An 18,932-nucleotide genomic window follows, 5' to 3' on the forward strand; every position below is an offset into this window, starting at 1 on the left:
GGAGCAGGTAGAAACTCATTATTATTTTATTTTCTGAGTGACACAATTTTTAGTTTCAAAATGGGAATATATATTTCGTTGCAAAGGCGTTTTGACCATTCCTCCTCCCACGGTGTAATGGCTCGTCCCTGGGATATTAAATGGCCTTGTATTAAACTCATGTATCGTGTCTTTCAGGTTACAAATGAAGCTTTATGAACACAATAGCGATTTTGATATAGCTGAACAGATATTGACCCTCAGCGCGGCATCTTCAAAGAGAAAAATAAAGCACTTAGGATTGATAAACCCGATATTTATATCATTGAAAACGAGTGACCCCAGCGCGATAACAACAACGCGCTGACCGTTGAATACATCCATGTCTAAATCGTACAGAATAGAATCGAAAATATATAATCTCATATCGTACCTAAATAGGATGAGATAAAAACGACGTATTAGACCGAATGAACACACCCTCTCTTAAATATTCGCCTGGTCTCACGTATAGTGTTCTGGGTTCGATCGACGAGCAGACACTGTTATGTAAGTCCTTACCCTGACGAGCGTCCCCTGTACATGATACCTATGTCCTTGATCTTGAACCATACATGTTATCAATATTTAATAGTTTCTACATATCCTATCCATTTGCAGTGGTGTTACCAATAATTTTTATGCTTTCTTAGCTTTCATATGTTGGTTTTAGGTGTCGCAAGTAACCTGTAGGTGTATTGGTCGTGAATATCCACCCTCAGTGTTGCTCTTTGCTCTTTTCAGTGATGAATGTTTGGAAAGTTACCATGCGTCACACTTCTCCTTTGCACCGAATGGCTGAGAATAGAGGACGCTGGACAACTCACTACGGAAACACCGCAGCCAGCATAATGATCGACATTTACTGAAGTTCAAATGGCAAATATTTCATTTTACGCTGTGTTTATATTACCCATGATGTGATGTCTACAATCGGTTACATATTTAATCATTTAGTTATCAAATTATTTGATAAATGATGCTCTTAATAGCTGTACATACCGATGCAGCGAAAATGAGTAGACTTATTAATGGTGATGCATGTATCTAGAGTCATCACAATTCCACAAAATGCTTATTATTATCGCGAGTCGGGTATCTTCCATTCGCTCCCCTGTGAAACTCAATACCCTATGCCCTAGTTACACGGCCAACGCTGTTGCCGTAAGGCAGAGGTACGTTTAATTTATGATGATGTTACGATAGATAATTTTCAAAAGATAAGACAACAAACAATACAGCATGTATGAATGCATCCATTGTCAGATTGTAATGAATGACGAATTAAATGATATTCAAGAGCAATCGTAATTATGTATCGACTCGATAAATATACTACGAATCATTCGTATAACCACTGTCCAGCATTTGTTTCTACGAAAATTTAGGATGATTGCAGCATAAGCCAGTTCTTAGAAAACCACTTGCCATATTTACGACTTAACTTCTGGAGGACACAAGGTGTGTACCCGAAACACTTTGACTGGGTTATTTTAAATGAGCAACACCATGTATTTGGCAAGGTCAACCCTGAAATGAACATTTCAAGTATAAATGATTGATAATCATTGTGTAAATGAAAATTGAAATCGATGGATAAGTATGTCGTGCTGTCGATGACCTGCTGGACTTTGGAGACGTTAAAATGGACATTTTATCAAAATAACTTCATTCGTCGTTCACCAAGTAATAGCACGAAGAACTCTTAAGTCAACATCCAGAATGCTTTATGTATACAAAGAGTGACATTACTAACCAAGAATGTGGTTAGCCTAGTTCTGAGCTTTCATAAACTATCATTCAATAAAATCTTAGCATCGCATTAGTAGTGCATCGAAGTCTGGCGTTCAAATATGAAAGGACCTTCAACTTAGTTGGACATAAATTCACAAGCTGCATCTTGCCGTTGATATCTATGGAATTATTTCAGGCCATTTATAATCGAAAACATTTCGGTTATTTCTTGCAATTTGTTGTTGTTTTCTGACAAACATTAAAATCAGAACCATCGGGTTTACGCCGATTAGACTTGCTACACAGTGAAATGTGACAGTATGCTGACTTCAAGAGTGTTGAACCATGAGAGGGAATTGGCCCTCAGTAGAAATACCGACATAAAATATCTGATCAGGAGCTAGGAAATTATGGAAAAATAATATATATCTGATCAAATGATACAAGATTACGGAAAAATAAACATGCTTTTGTGACAAAGTAGTTGCATCATGTAATTTTGAAAAAGCTGACGTTGATGGCATCCCTCCTTAAGACCCTCTGACAGTGCTTTGTCAGTTCAAAGACCCCAGCAACATATGAAGTTTAGCCGCGGTTGAGGTGCACGTCTGCTGGCAAAGCAAAGTCTGATTAATTAGTGCGACAAAATAATTTATTTGAAGAGCTAGGGTCAAATATTTTTGCTAAAGACCATTTAAATTTATTTTTCGTAAGAAACAAAAAGTTAAAGGATTACTGAGTTGTGACATCACATAGGACTGTTGGGAAGATTTCTGTAAAATCAACCAAAAATGTTTTTGTGAAAGTATAATATTACTTTGGTGACATGAGTTCCACAATGGTACTCTGACACGAGAGAGAGAGTTAAGATACCTTTCTCGAACGAATTCAAAAAGCGACGACATCCAGTCACGAAAAAGGGAGGTAACTCTCATGAAACGAACACCACAAGTGTAAACCCATGAAAATCAACACGTTTTTATTCCAACTTCTGTATGTTCACAGGTGTGTTCCGTTTCAGCGGAGAATCTGGACATCAAACGTTACAGCATTTAGATTTCTGTCGTAAGGTGACTCGACAATAAGCTACAGAGGACTAGTCACCTGAAATGACCTGAAAAATGTGGAACTTTATCTTAGTATGATGTTCTACCATTAATCTATTCATAATATTAAGCTTGTGTAGTCTTGTGTAACCCTGTAACCCGGTCGTGCATGAAATATGATGGTGATCAACCTATCTCTTTCGTGAAATTGGTGAGCCCCGTCATCTATAACCCGCCGCCATCTCTTCTGATAACTCTGTCCGTCGAAGCCGTGTCCACTTGATTGCGCACTGCGCATTAAAGTCTGAAATGCGTTCTCATATTAGCGACAATCGCTTTAATCTATCGCATCTTGACAGACCACAGTGTTTTTCGAAACATATCGTTCGGAGATGAAGTGGGTAACTTGTATGGCCATCATCAATCGAAAGACGACAGAATACTGATGTAGGTGCCATTTCTGCGTACTGCAGTGGTGACCTCTTCTGACGAAAACTACCCAGTTGTAACTCTGTTGCTAATTGAGTTAGTCCTCTATGATAATAAATTAAATAATCTGACCTGAGTATCTTCAAAGGACACACAGTATTCCATTCAGTCGTTACTTATTTTCTCTTTTATTTCTGCTAGGCTGGCTCAGTCTGTTTATATAGGTTCTGGGTCAGCACTGCTCTGGACTAACACATTAACTAAAAGGAACAATAAATATTAGGAAATACATGCACAGTGACAGTAGAAAAAACCTACAATCAGCGCCAAAATGCATTTGAAGATGTTCATAATATTCAAATAATTGTTCCATTGTACGTGTCCATTTTGTACATCAAAGACTGAAGAAATGTCCCACTGTTCATGCAAAAACCAAAATTCATATGTCCCACTGTTCATGCAAAAACCAAAATTCATTTCAAATAGCCAATGTCGTCAAATGTGCTCCGACGCCAAAATAAAGAAATACAAAAACTTTGGAACGAGAAATACGTACACAACAATCTCTGTTGCTCATACAGAATGTTTCCAACCTGGTCCATTTCAAAATGCATGGCTTCATAATTTCTGTATCAAAAAACACAACTGAAAACAGCTTAAAGCTTACCAATATAATTAAAGCCACCGGGCGGTTGACGTTTCATTCCATTTGTTGGTTCAGCATCATTCAAACATTACCTAGAAATTTATCAGCTCTCTGAACAAAGTTGCCACATCACACCGCATGCTTTCACTCTGATTTCAAAATTACCTCCAGCTGTTATGTAATTGATTGAGGTCACAACCTCAAAGACAATGGCATCAAAGGAGACACACTCCCGGCCTCTAGAGGGCCATATACAAATTTCTTAGAAGGTAAAAACAAAGTTGAATTTGGAGATCAAAGAATACAGCTGTTCCAGCTTGAAATGCACCAAAAGGTAATAAGGCAATTTGGCTGTAACATCCCGGCCCTCTAAATGTTGCAAAATAAACTTTTGAACATTTACAAACAAATTATCTAAACAGCCAAACGACATTGAAAACAGCTATTTTTTTTTAACTACTTTCAAATTGTTCTTACACAAGCTGATTTAAGTGTCTTCAGCTTCTAAAATCATGCATAATTTGTCCACTGGTCGTACAAGTGTATTCATTCTGGTCTTCACTCGAGCAACTCTGACAAGACCTCTGTGATCCTGCATGATTTCAGTGATTTTTGCCATAGGCCATGAGTTTCTTGGTATACTGTTGTCAATCACGAGAACAATATCTCCGACTTGTAGATTTCTTCTTGGCTTTGTCCATTTCTGTCGCTCCTGCAGCATTGGTAGGTATTCTCTTATCCATCTTCTCCAGAATACGTCTGTTAGATATTGTATTTGTCGCCACTGACGTCGTACGTAGCAGTCATCTTTACTGAATACATCAGGAGGTGATGTTTGATTTGCTTGTAGCATCAGCAAATGGTTGGGAGTAAGCGCTCCAAGGTCATTTGGGTCATCTGAGACTTTAGTAATAGGACGACCATTTACAATAGCTTCTATTTCACAGAATAAGGTCTGGAGAGCTTCGTCATTTAGATGTACCATTTGTTCTTTTAGTAGTGAGAACAGTACCTTTCTAATTGTACGGATTTGACGCTCCCATATGCCACCAAAATGTGAGCCAGAAGGAGGATTGAATTGCCAAGTTATATTCTTCTGGCCAAGCGCTGTTCCAATTTTCACTTGATTCCAATTATTTATTGCTTCTCGCAATTCTCTTTCAGCACCAACCAAATTTGTACCATTATCAGATCTGAGAACTTTTACTTGTCCTCTTCTGGCAATAAACCTTCGTAGTGAATTAATAAAGGAATTTGTATCCAGCGAGTAGGCAACCTCCAGGTGAATAGCTCGCATATTCAAACAGGTGAATACAACACCATACCGCTTTACTGTGGTTCTGCCACGTTTAACTTCAATGGGTCCAAAATAGTCTACTCCTGTTCGACTAAAGGTGGTTCATTTGGAGTTAGTCTATCTTTCGGTAGGTCTGCCATCATTTGTTCACCTACTTGTGCGCGATAACGTCTGCAGATGGTACATCTGGAAATAATCTGTCTAACGCTGTATTTGCTTGTAGTATCCAGTATTTCTGCCGAAGTTTGTCCAGCATTGAATTTCGTCCCAGGTGTCCAACCTGTCTGTGTATATCTTGTAGAATCAAAGTGGAAACTAGGGATCCTCTTGGTAGGAGCATAGGATGTTTGACTTCATATGGCAGCATAGCATGGCTTAATCGTCCACCAATACGCAGAAGGCCGTCTTTCATAATTGGATCTAATCTATATATTGGACTAGATTTCTTGATTGGTTGATTATTCTGTACACTTTCAATCTCTTGGGCAAAGTGTTGGCGCTGTACATAACCTATGATTGCTCGTTCTGCTTTTTCAAGTACTTCTGCTGGTAGAAAGGTATTTATTTTGATGTTCTTCTTTGATTGTAGCATAGCCTTGTACTTCGTCTGTTTCATTCTTTCATTTACTAATATCTCTCGTTTTATTGCATCTGGCTCCAATTTTTTCATATTTTCTCGGAACTCTTTACGCTGTGAAGCCCAGGATTGTAGATTCTTCATACCAATTAGAATCCATCCTACCATTTTCCGTAATTTTATCCAGCTGGAAGTGTGGGCAATTAACTTACTCATAGTTGTTGTAGACTCATCAACCATTGATACATTGACATTCCCTTTGATTTCTGAGTCATCATCGGGAATACATTTGGAAATAACTGCATTCTTAGGCCATTCATCTTCATGTTTCCATAGAAACGCTGGTCCCTGGGTCCATATCCTATTTTGTAGGAGTTCATGTGCTGTCAGACCTCTTGACACATAATCCGCAGGATTGGATTTGGTATCTATATATCTCAAGTGTGCTGTTTCAGAGCCCTCACGAATCACATTTACACGATTTGCAACGAATGTCTTGAAGCGTGTTGTCTCATTAGCACAGTATCTGAGAACCGACATACTGTCTGTCCAAAAGAAAGTTTCATCTATGGGGTAGTCTAACTCTTGCTGCAATCTTCTGTTGATACGGACAGCAAGTGCTGCTGCAGTGAGTTCCATTCTTGGAATTGTAGTTTTCTTCAACGGAGAGACTCTAGATTTTCCCATGACCAAACAGCAGTGTACTTGCCCCTGTGCATTGGTAATACGTAGATAGGTCACTGTACCATATCCCTTCTCGCTAGCATCAGAAAAATTGTGTAGTTGGTATGATTTCACCTCTCCGAATCCTGCTGGTTTGTAACATCTTTCCACTTTGAATTTCTCTAGTTGCTTCAAGTCTGACAACCACTGCTGCCATCTTCTTGCTTGTGCTGGTAATATAGCTTGATCCCATCCAATTTTGTGATAACACAAATCTTGCAGTAATATCTTAGCCGGTAGTATGAATGGGCCCACAAGACCAAGTGGATCATATACAGAGCTTACAATCGAGAGTATACCTCTTCTATTTACTGGTCGCGCTTGTACGATTGTTTTACATCCTAGTGTATCCTCTTCTGCTGACCAATAGACTCCTAATGCACGTTCAGTCGGCAGGTCATCATACAGAAGATTCAATGGCTTTACCTCACTGGCTCTTTCATTGATTGGAATAGATTCTATGACAGCTCTGCTATTACTTATCCATTTTGTTAAATGAAATCCACCATTCTGGCAAGCATCTACCAACTCTTGCACCAGGTTAATTGCTTTCTCTTCTGAGTTTACTGACTTGAGACAGTCGTCAACATAGAAATTCTTCAGTATGGTATTGATTATTTCCAGTGATGACTGACCTCTATTGTATTCAGCGGTTTTGCGCAATGCCATATTAGCACAGCTGGGAGAAGACACAGCTCCGAACAAATGCACTACCATTTTATATACTGCTGGATCTCTATTCAAATCTCCATTTGGCCACCAATAGAATCTTAAACAATCACAATCGTCTTGTGGCACTTTAACCTGGTGGAACATGGCTTCAATATCCGACATCACAGCTACCCTCTCCTGTCGGAATCTCAACAATACTCCAAGGAGACTATTAGACAGGTCTGGCCCCTGCAACAGTAAGTCATTTAAAGACACTCCATGATACTTGGCTGAGCAGTCAAACACTACCCGTATTTTCTTCGGTTTTTTAGGATGATAAACCCCATGGTGGGGTATGTACCAAATCTTCCCACCATTTTCTAATAACTCCTTGTCTGGTACTTTAACTGCATATCCTTTATCTAATATGCCTTCCATGTAAGCTTTGTAATCTGTGTAGAACTGAGGATCTCTTCTCATTCTTTTTTCTGTAGCCCTTAATCGTTGCATGGCTTGACTACGGTTATCTGGCAGTTGTACATCATCTTCACGAAATGGCAAACCAATTTCATAATGACCATCCTTTCGCCTTACTGACGTATTCACCTTTTCCAGAAATCTTTTGTCCTCTTGAGACAATTCTGGCTTGTCATCTATTACACGTTCTGGAAAGTCCAAATCTATGTAACTCTTTACCATCTTTTCCAACTTCTTAAGTTCTTCCATTTCTTGTATCGTTGCTACATCTGTTCTATGTACATTAAATTCTTCCTGTTCACTGGGTGTACCACGCACCAAGTTCCAGATCGCCCATCCTATGCGGGTTCTAGTTACATATGGACTATTTCTTGGTCCGGTTATAGTTTGCAGTGGTGTGTAAGCGTCGGCTACTGCATTGCCTATCATTAGTTCCACCTCAGCATCAATCTTGGGAATATTCACGGCTTTCAAATGTGGCCAATTATTAATATCTTCTTGAGTGGGGATGTGACGTCTCGTAACTGGTATTTTGTCCTTGGAATACACTATAGGTAGATCCACAGGGTTTCTGCCGTACAAATCACTTATTTTCAATCCCTTTATAATAGACGTTTCCATTGCATATGGCTTACCCATTGTGTTCAATGTGATATTGGCCCGTTGTCCATGAGTACCAAGTCGTTTCATCAAACTTTCAGAGCAGAAGCTGATGCTACTACCAGGATCTAAAAACGCATAAGTCTCAACGACATTGCTGCTATTCTTTGACTTGACCAGTACGGGAATGACTGTAGCTGTACAATCACCACTACCGGCCCCCATATGGCTATACATCTGCTGGTCTTTGCTGACCGATGCACCCCTTGTACCAATACCATTATTTTGGATATCTGTGCTATCTCTCTTGGTAACAAACTGAGTAGATTTATACTCTTCATAATGTAATACTGTAGGATGTCGTCCTTGACATTTCTGACATGTTGCAATATTTCTACAATCATTCTTCATATGACCTCTCTTTAGACATCCAAAGCATATACCTTTGGTCTTTAAAAACTGGTATCTGTCTGTTACTGGTCTGCTGGCGAAACTTTCACAACTGTCAATAGAATGTTGAGGTTTATTGCAATATAAACATGGTTCCTTGGAAGTTTTCCTGTTTGGGTAATATGTTTTGCCGTTTTCTGATGACCGTGCTACATCTTTTACATCGCCATTCTTGCTGGTAAGTTCAGTGGCAAGACTGGTCTTAAATCGGTTGGATTGAGACTGCCTCCGGGTATTCACTCTTTGCTTGTCATATCGATCAGCCTGCATTGCTACCTTCCCATACACTGGATGATTCATACTTTCAGCTTCTTCTCTAACAAATTTGACCAATTGAGTAAATTTCACTTGAGTATTAGCCACTGTAGTCAGTCTCACCATTCTTCTCCATTTGTCATGCATATGATATGGCAGCTTTGAGACTAGCATTTTCATATTTTCAGAGTAATCCAATATTTGCATGGACTTCATACTGTTCACCGCATACTCGCATTCAGCAAGGAAGATGGAGAACTTGTCTAAACCCTTTGCATCATCAGCTTTGATGTTAGGCCAATGCTGTGCTTTCTTGATGTATTCTGCAGCAATCAGCTCTTTATTTCCATACCGTCGGTCAAGTTCTTCAAATGCTGCCACATATCCGGTGCTTGCATCCAGGAAGCTGTATCCCTTAACTATTTCATTTGCTTCTCCAGTTGTATATTGTTCCAAGTAATTCATTTTTTCGTCATCGTTATTTGTGTTTGCAATGATTCTAGTATTAAATTGGCGTTTAAACTTCGTATATTCCAATGGATTTCCTCCAAATTTTTGTATATCAACATACGGTTTTTTCATCTGTTGTACTACTGCCATAATTACATCTGAAGAAGATCTGTTAGCACCACTGGGATATGTAGGACTGATATCATCATCATTTTGATTGGCTGAAAATTCTGCATCCAATGCTCTTCTTGCACTTTGATTGTGGGGCATACCAGTACATGTTGATTCTCCACAGGTACCATTCTTAGATAAATACTGGTATGTACCAGTGGCTACTGGTGGTGATAAGAGTTGGTGACATTGGTCTAATATTGTCGCTGATGACTGGATAATCGGGTTTGTACCAAGGGTCTCTCCAGGTATACTCATTTTTGGGGTTGCTCCATGTTGATAAGCTTTAGAAGAGATTGTTAATTTCTCATCATCATATTGCTCGAGTACTTTCATTCTAGCTTCTGATAATGCTATCTCCTCTTGTCGTTTCAATTCTTCTAATTCGTGTTGCTTCTTCTGCATTTCAATCTTATCTTTATGTCTTAATTCTTCTAATTGTTTCCATACGGCTTGCTGTCTCTTGGCTGATTCTCCTTGTACTATCAATTGGGCCATTCTTTGCTCTTCCTCTATTCTCCTTAACGTTATGGAGCTTTTCACAGAAGCAATACTAGAACGAGACTTGCTTGAATGTTTTGATAATTGGGATACACTATCTTCAGGCTTGATATCTACGTCAGCAATTCCTTGAAGCAGTTGATGAATTTCTCTCTCAGTGGTATATTCAATCTTACTAGCCACCAGATCTTTGAATTTCCTACATGAGTCATCAAGTTTTTCGAACCACTGTAAAAAATCAGCATCTCGTTCTTCCATACCAAGTAGATCATAATATGCCTGATTACTATCCAAGAGTTTACCATATAATGTCATCCATTCGGAATACCCTTTCTTAATAACATCTATGTTTTCAACTTCGTCTATCATGCGAGTAATTTCATCTTGCTTACGTCTCAGTTTCTGAGCTATGTAACTTCTCTTTTGCTTCCTTTGCTCCCGGTTGTATTCTAGCCCCCTTTCAGTCAATGTTCTCTTTCGTTTGACAGAGTCCTCCATGATATTAGGATTAAGGTCTGCCATGTTATTAGAAAAAACAAGTTCACTTGTCAACAGTAGGAATATCTTCCAACATCAATTTTGTATTGGTCAGTATTTAATACCATCAGCAACAGCTGCAGAGTACAGACTTGCTTCACCAATTGCTTTATATTGTTAATGAAATGTAGGTGCCATTTCTGCGTACTGCAGTGGTGACCTCTTCTGACGAAAACTACCCAGTTGTAACTCTGTTGCTAATTGAGTTAGTCCTCTATGATAATAAATTAAATAATCTGACCTGAGTATCTTCAAAGGACACACAGTATTCCATTCAGTCGTTACTTATTTTCTCTTTTATTTCTGCTAGGCTGGCTCAGTCTGTTTATATAGGTTCTGGGTCAGCACTGCTCTGGACTAACACATTAACTAAAAGGAACAATAAATATTAGGAAATACATGCACAGTGACAGTAGAAAAAACCTACAATCAGCGCCAAAATGCATTTGAAGATGTTCATAATATTCAAATAATTGTTCCATTGTACGTGTCCATTTTGTACATCAAAGACTGAAGAAATGTCCCACTGTTCATGCAAAAACCAAAATTCATTTCAAATAGCCAATGTCGTCAAATGTGCTCCGACGCCAAAATAAAGAAATACAAAAACTTTGGAACGAGAAATACGTACACAACAATCTCTGTTGCTCATACAGAATGTTTCCAACCTGGTCCATTTCAAAATGCATGGCTTCATAATTTCTGTATCAAAAAACACAACTGAAAACAGCTTAAAGCTTACCAATATAATTAAAGCCACCGGGCGGTTGACGTTTCATTCCATTTGTTGGTTCAGCATCATTCAAACATTACCTAGAAATTTATCAGCTCTCTGAACAAAGTTGCCACATCACACCGCATGCTTTCACTCTGATTTCAAAATTACCTCCAGCTGTTATGTAATTGATTGAGGTCACAACCTCAAAGACAATGGCATCAAAGGAGACACACTCCCGGCCTCTAGAGGGCCATATACAAATTTCTTAGAAGGTAAAAACAAAGTTGAATTTGGAGATCAAAGAATACAGCTGTTCCAGCTTGAAATGCACCAAAAGGTAATAAGGCAATTTGGCTGTAACAACTGATTTATGGTACCGGTGACAGAATGCGCAAGCAGGGATTGAGCAACAACAGAATTGACACCCTATCAGATGGTTCATAGACTCCAATGAAACACATTTACAAAGCAAAATGGACAACGGCTCATATCTTTATGACAATAAGATAGAAGGAACGTTATACAAGCAAAATAGTTACTGAAAGTGACTGCAAGAATCAAAATGTGACAAAAATAGAGTTTCTTCATCCTAACGGAGTCTTCACAACATTCCAAATTATATACCGACACTGAAACGCGTTAAACTCTGTACTCTATTTTGATACAGGAACTGTTTAACCAGCACTGTCCGTGCCCATGATGCACTGCTCTAGCAGTAAGACGTATGAACACCGGATTAGTCAGTAAAGGAACTAGTGGCTGACTTTCAGTTGTCTTCAAGTTGAGCAATACTCTTGCCTAACTTGACTAACTTGAGCTTCAGATTTGAAAGGTTGGTATAAATCAGTTTGACCTCTCAATATCATATTTAATGTCAGTGGAAACTTTTGTGGAGACTACACTGTAAAAATAGCGGACGCTAGACGCGTCTTTACGCGTTCAAAATGTAGATGTCGGTGTTCAAATTTAAACGGCTAGTGTTCATATTGTTAACACTAGTGTTCATATTATTAACAATGATGTTCTAAACCTGAACACGTAGTGTTAACAGCCATCTCCTTATAGTGTTCAAAAACTCAGCATTACAGAAATTTTACAATACAGTGAAACTATTGACAATCTTTAGTGTTTTTCACTTTACTGTGGCTATATTAAATTTACTATTGCCTCGCTGTCAGGCAAACGTACACGGATTTTGATGTAACGAATTTCCCACTAAGTGAAAAATATCTCCGGTCTAAAATTGCTGAAAGCATGCTTTTTCTAAAAAAGGAAGTATACAAAATAATTTTACACGTTTATTACGGGTTGAAATTTTGAAATTTTGAAAAGAAAATCAGATAACCACCATGAACGTTTTAATTTTAACATCGGCGTGCAATAGGCGTTCTACTCCTGAACACTTTGTGTTCAAGTTTGGTGCCTTTTCTTATCCCATCATGCATCAAAACGGAAGTTGGGACATTTTTCTTCTAAACGCACGCTGAAGTCATGATCGTGTGGAAGCAAGACCAGAACGGGTAAGTTTTCTCTCCAAAATTTTCAAATGTGTTACATTTTGAAGCATCTGTATTTTTATCCTTTGAAATTAATTGCATTGTACCTTGGAATAGCTAAAATACGCGAAGAAACCTGTTTTCTTTCAGTGGCTGGTATACCATATAGTAGCTGTGAATAGGCAACGGTACTTTGGGCCATCATCGCCTATCGATCGCACTCGGGTCAAGGGTCATCGCAATAGAACTGTGAGGATAACCCTTGACCCGAGTGCAATCGATACGCCATGCACAGTAACACTACGTAATCACGGCTAACACATACATGTCTTTCAGTAGGCACAATTGCATGTAAAACATCAGTTAAACTTCGCAGAGTATACACTATATTGTTTCAGGATATGAGAGTCGGCTTTTTTACCTTTCACCAGTTGATGACAAGAAGAAGCCAATATTTTGTAACAGTTTTGAAAAGAGGCACTGTATATGGAATTCTCCCCTTTCCTTAACCTAATCAGTCCCTTGTCATTCATTTAAAGTCTCATCTCGCCATATTACCTATTGTTGCATTATTTTCAGATATGAAAAGTTGGATTTAACTGGAAATCGAAGAGTTTATACAGAAGCTGGTGGTACAGAAATTGAAGAAGATGAGTGTATAGATAGCTATCTGGAAACAAGCTTGAGAACCTCAGTTCATCCCTATAGACTCAAACTTTCAAGGGTCAGTAACTGAATTTTGATAAGTTTTTGTATTTTTGTTCTTAATTAATCTAAGCTTTGGTAGCACGCTATGATCAACTAAATGTTGCTAGAGAATAAGCTTTCACAGACATGTAGTCTCACTTATCAGATGCAAGGTTGGAATGAACAATTAAAGCTGAAAGCGACAGAAAATTTGTATCTCAAAACTTACCGGCCTGTTAGCTTTGATATTTGCTACACACGTTCTTAGGGATGATCTTAATTTGATAAGTTCAAATTATATGAAAACTTCAATTGTGTATTTTTGCAGCTTTTTACCATTTTTGGTCAGACAATCCTTAAGTGAGCTGTCGCAGATTCTCTACATAACACAACGAGCACTTTCGACCGCTAGGTCGCTTTTTGTATTCCTATATTGGTGAGAAAATGGCTAGTATTTTGTTTGTTGCCATTGGTTTCAGGCGGCACTTTCCTTTCACAAGCCAATTTCAGTAAGGACTGAGATTCCAAGGTTCAACATCAAATGCTTGTTGATACACAGAACAAAACTAATGAAACAAAGTCAAATTAGGTAATATGTTTTTAATTCCGAAAAGTAGATTTTTTGAAATGTCACTGATTTATTGCAGGGTTTATTTAAAGATATTACAAACAAACAAACTCTTTTGTTTATGAAGGACATTTTTGGACAAGGAAATAGGTTTTACACTGCCAAGGACGCACTCTCCCAATTTGTTCATGTTGTGCCTTACTGTGACAGATCGACAACTTGACATGTTGTGTTTACTTTAGTGTCGACAACTATGTATCATGTGCACTAGAGAAGCCTTGACTATACTTTTCAAAAATTTACAACTGTTTATACAAGAGGCAATGTCTTTAAGAAACCATCTTACATCAGTGGAGTATTCATTTCTCATATACGTGTTTCAACACAATAAGTAAGCCAAGTTTTGAGCTTTTTCAAAAGATTTTTTTGTGCGTTTTTAACAAGTGTGAACATAAAACGTAATTTAAGTAAAACCTGCTTTGTCATTACTTTGTTCGTATTATTTAAAACAATCTACAGGGTTTATGGGAATTTTCTTCTGTTTATGTTTTCGATAGGAAGGTGTTAACATCGTTGGCGTTTGCCTCTGACAAACTTTACAACGTGGCTATATTTATTATCCCATTTTACACTAAATTATTGTATTTTACTCAAGGAATTTATGTGTAATTTTAGAATAAAATAATTTTACTGAATATCAGTGGTCTGTTTTGTTATTTCCAGGCTTGAACACCCCCTGAACGCCCAAAATTAAAGGTGTTCAACAAGTGCATATCATGTGTTCTATCCTTTAACACATTTATCGTTGAACGGCGTCCATGCGTTCAAAAAGTGTTACATCCCTTTGAACGCGTAAATGCGTTCAATTTTTTGAACACATTTCATGTGCAACGTGTGTTCAGATATGGAACATATGGTGTTCAATATAATGTCTGATGAACACACAGTGTTCAAATTCTGCACACGTGTGTTCAAAAATTGAACGTTGATTGAACACGTAAGTGTTAAATTTCTGAACGTCTAGACGCGTTCAAAAAGTGTTACAAAAAGGCGTTTAATTGGTGTTCTATCCTTGAACACTTCACTTTACAGTGTAGTTCTTTCACTGTCATGTGGAGTACTTTGGTTATCCATAATCGGCAGAGTAAGTTGTACCTGAGTTCTAGTTTTCCGACATGCTGGAATTCTTGTTTAACTGGAGATTAACATGTGAGAGACACGTGATAAAAAGTCGTTTCATGCCCCTAGGGATGTATGAAGTGAGGTGAGGAGTTAGTGTCAGAAACTGATTTCCCTCTCAAGAAAGCAGAGGCGAGTGCTTGGCCGTGTGAGGGCGTTTTGTGCTACCGAGATCAAAAAATGAAGGCCCTGACGGAGCGGCTAAACAGTCGCGAAATTGCCGAATTTTCCCATGTTTTCAATGAAAGACTTCAAATTTTGCTCAAGCTTTCCACAGGGATATTTCAACCATACTCTGTCAGAAAATAGAATACAAATTAGGGGTCACCGTGCAAATGTTTGTGCTGGAGAAAACCATGTATAGAGAACCTCCATTGTTTAAACTCAACGGTACCTTTTACCCTATAGCTGATAACCACGTATAGGGTATCTCCAATGTTTAAACACTCTGACACGCTATACCTACAAACCTTGTACAGTTTTTTTAAGTCTTAGGGATGTGTAAATTCAGATAATACTGTCTCCTGAAGGAAGCAGAGTCAAGTATACGGCCGTGTGATGGCGTTTTGGGGCAAACCGGCCACACTGAAACAAGGTCTGCTGGAGCGGTCTAAGCTGCTAAAATCGGCCAAATTTTTCCGGTTTTTTTTCTTGAAATTCAGAGAAATACACTCGCTTTGAAGATCTACCTGTAATCATAGCATGTAATTGACCTTTTCTCAAGATACAGCCGCCCAGCAGGTCAATTATTGGGTAAAAAGCCTCCGGTGGCAGGTGAAATTTAAGGTAGCATGCGCCTCAATGAAAAACTTCAACTTTTGCTCAAGCTTTGCTCAAGGAATATTTCAATCATACTATGTCAAAATCTAAACTGAAAATTGGGGGTCACTGTGCAAATTTTTGTACCAGAGAAATTACAAATCATCCAAGATTTACTGTTCAAACTGCAGCTCCAAAGGTAGGTAAACTTTAAGGCAGTATGCGCCTCAATGAAAACACTTAAACTTTTGCCCAAGCTTTCTTAAGGGTGATCAAGCCACTAAATTTTTTACCAACGATTTTCGTTATTTTCTCTAACAGTAAGACTTATATGTGAGGATGAGATTACGACAAAAAAATCAGTACGTCACCAGATTAATTTGGCAGCTAGAAGGATTTGAAATACACCCACTTTATCCCATTCGAATGACAGAAATTATGAATCTCCCGTAAGCGTTGCCCAACCCGATATGTTTACTTTCTGTTACTTTCTTGAAATGCTGTCTTTGTTTTATTTACATGTGAACCACATTGAATAATAAATGAAAGTTTTAGCTATTTTTCCGTTAAAAATGTGCATAAGAATGTAAATTATCACTTCTCAGGCCTTCTTAAAGCTGTTGCCACGCCTTACCCATACTTTGTAGAATTATTTAGATTTCCAATCCATAAATTTTTTTTATTTTTTTATTTTTTTAAAATTTTATTTGACTAGGAACAACGAGCTTGCGCCCAATTACAGTTCCAGCATAAAATAATATAAAAATATGTACAGTACAAAACATACAACCAGGAAACAAATAACTAACAAACAAACAATTGATAAAAAATGAGGAACAAAATTTGCAAAATTAAGACGATTAAATCGAGTTAAATAAAAATCTGCGGAATTTACCATAGCTACAATTAAAAATATCAAAAGTCTGATTCAGTAAAATTGTATTTGAAATTTTCATTGATCATTGTCGGAATGCAAACGAGTGCACATTATTCTTAGATACTGTTGGTTTAAAAAGCTGTACAGAGCGTAGAGAACGGGAAGGTACATTAAAACATATAGTTTCTAAAATTTCAGGACAATTGTAAAAAGAAAACATACACTTATAAAAGAAAGTCATATCTAAAAATGTCTACGCTCCTGTAAAAGCGGAAGTTTACAAAATGTGCAAAATGACTTGTAGTTATTTGATGAGTAAACTATGCAAACTTTGCCACACTAGTATTTTACAAATTTACACTGAACCCTTTCAAGTCGATTGATAAGGTAATGTTGGTGTGGAGACCAAACCTGGCTGGCGTACTCAAGTTGGCTCCTTACAAATGTTATGTATGAAATCTTAAGAGTGTTAATATTGTAATACTTGCTGGAAGTACGTTTAATAAAACCCGGTAATTTAAAAGCTTTGAGAGTGGTCGCACTTATGTGAGTGGAGAAATTGAGATTGTGAGTGAGATATACACCAAGATCTTAAACTGATGTCACTCTATCTACATTCTCATCATTAAGTGTGTATATGAAATAGGCACTTTTTGTTGGTAAAAGAAATTATCATGCACTTTTTACAATTTAGTTTCAATTTCCACACCACACACCACCTCTCTATGTGTTTGTTGTAATAACCTACAATTCTCAGTATCGAAAACTTGCTTGTATAATTTTGAATCATCTGCATACAGTGACATGTAGTTGGCAACAGATGAGTTTATGTACAATAAAAATAAGAGAGGTCGTAATTGGGATCCTTGGGCACACCAGAGGTAACGTTACACCAAGACGAGAAATGACCATTGATTGTTACCAGCTGAACTCTGTTTGGAAGATACGAGTGAAACCAGTTGAAAATATTGCCATTAAAACCATAATGTGAGAGTTTATAAAGTAAGAGCTTATGGTTAACTGAGTCGAATGCTTTGCTGAAGTCTAGATATATTGAGTCAACTTGACCCCGATTATTGATAACAGTAGATAAATAGTCAGTGTATGAAACAAGATTAGTAACAGTGGAGCGGCATTTTACAAGACCGTGTTGATTGATATCAAGTGAATTCTGTACATGATTGTAAATGTGAGGAAAAATTGCTTTCTCAAAAGCTTTACTGAAGACTGGAAGTAGTGATATTGGACGGTAATTGCTGGCCTCATTTCGAGACCCAGATTTAAAATTTGGAACAACGTTGCCCCTGTTAAACAAAGACGGGAAAACACCAGTTTGAAGTGACTTGTTGAAATCAGAGTTAGGGGCAATGCAAGTTGTTCGGAGCACGTAAGAACAACTCGGATGGGAACCCCATCTGGACCAAAAGCCTTATTAGGATTTAAATCATCTAAACTATCTGTCACTTCTTCAATTGTAAGGATGACATTACTTAAACAGTCATTGATAAAATGTTTGCATCCAGGAAAATCATCTCTAGCATCTTCACTAAAAAGTGACTTAAAATATGTGTTAAAAAGCTCGGCCATTTCAGGTGATTTTATAGCACTACTGCCATTGTAAGAGACGTAGGCAGAGATCGATTATTACATTACTATTTACACATGACCAAAAACATTTACCATAAATTATAATTTGGTCCTGAATGTCACAAAGGTACTCATTGCAATCGCGTTTCTTGGCTTGCTTGAATTCTTTTCGTTGTTCCTGGAACACTGCGTACGATTCTTGTGACTGGGATGCCGTGTAATGTTTATGTGCGACATTTTTCTGTTTGAGTAGGCAGATGAGATCCGTTGTGAACCAGATTGGATATTTCCTTGGGCGGATTTTGATCTTCGGAAAGCAGTCATCAATACACGCTGTCAGCATGTCGTAGAACCTCTCCACGGTTTCGTTGACATTGGCTTCTCCGATGATCAAAATCTGCTTTCCGAAAATTGTGTATCCATCTATCAGGACAATTCACACCATTAACAAAGTAAGGTATGTTGATGGAACACGACAACGCCAGATGATCAGAAGAGA

General features: G+C 37.9%; 2 protein-coding genes across 2 annotated transcripts; both read right to left on the reverse strand.

Annotated features, from left to right (window-relative positions):
- Positions 1-4,360: 4,360 nt before the first annotated feature.
- Positions 4,361-5,170, reverse strand: LOC139120554 (uncharacterized). The gene has a single exon (XM_070685028.1). It carries the CDS (start codon positions 5,168-5,170, stop codon positions 4,361-4,363), a length of 810 nt encoding a protein of 269 aa, XP_070541129.1.
- A 151-nt stretch (positions 5,171-5,321) lies between these two features.
- Positions 5,322-10,022, reverse strand: LOC139120555 (uncharacterized). The gene has a single exon (XM_070685029.1). The coding sequence runs from the start codon at positions 10,020-10,022 to the stop codon at positions 5,322-5,324; it is 4,701 nt and encodes a 1,566-aa protein (XP_070541130.1).
- Between the last annotated feature and the right edge of the window lie 8,910 nt (positions 10,023-18,932).

This window comes from Ptychodera flava, chromosome 20, assembly GCF_041260155.1.
Source record: "Ptychodera flava strain L36383 chromosome 20, AS_Pfla_20210202, whole genome shotgun sequence".
NCBI classification, from domain to species: domain Eukaryota; kingdom Metazoa; phylum Hemichordata; class Enteropneusta; family Ptychoderidae; genus Ptychodera; species Ptychodera flava.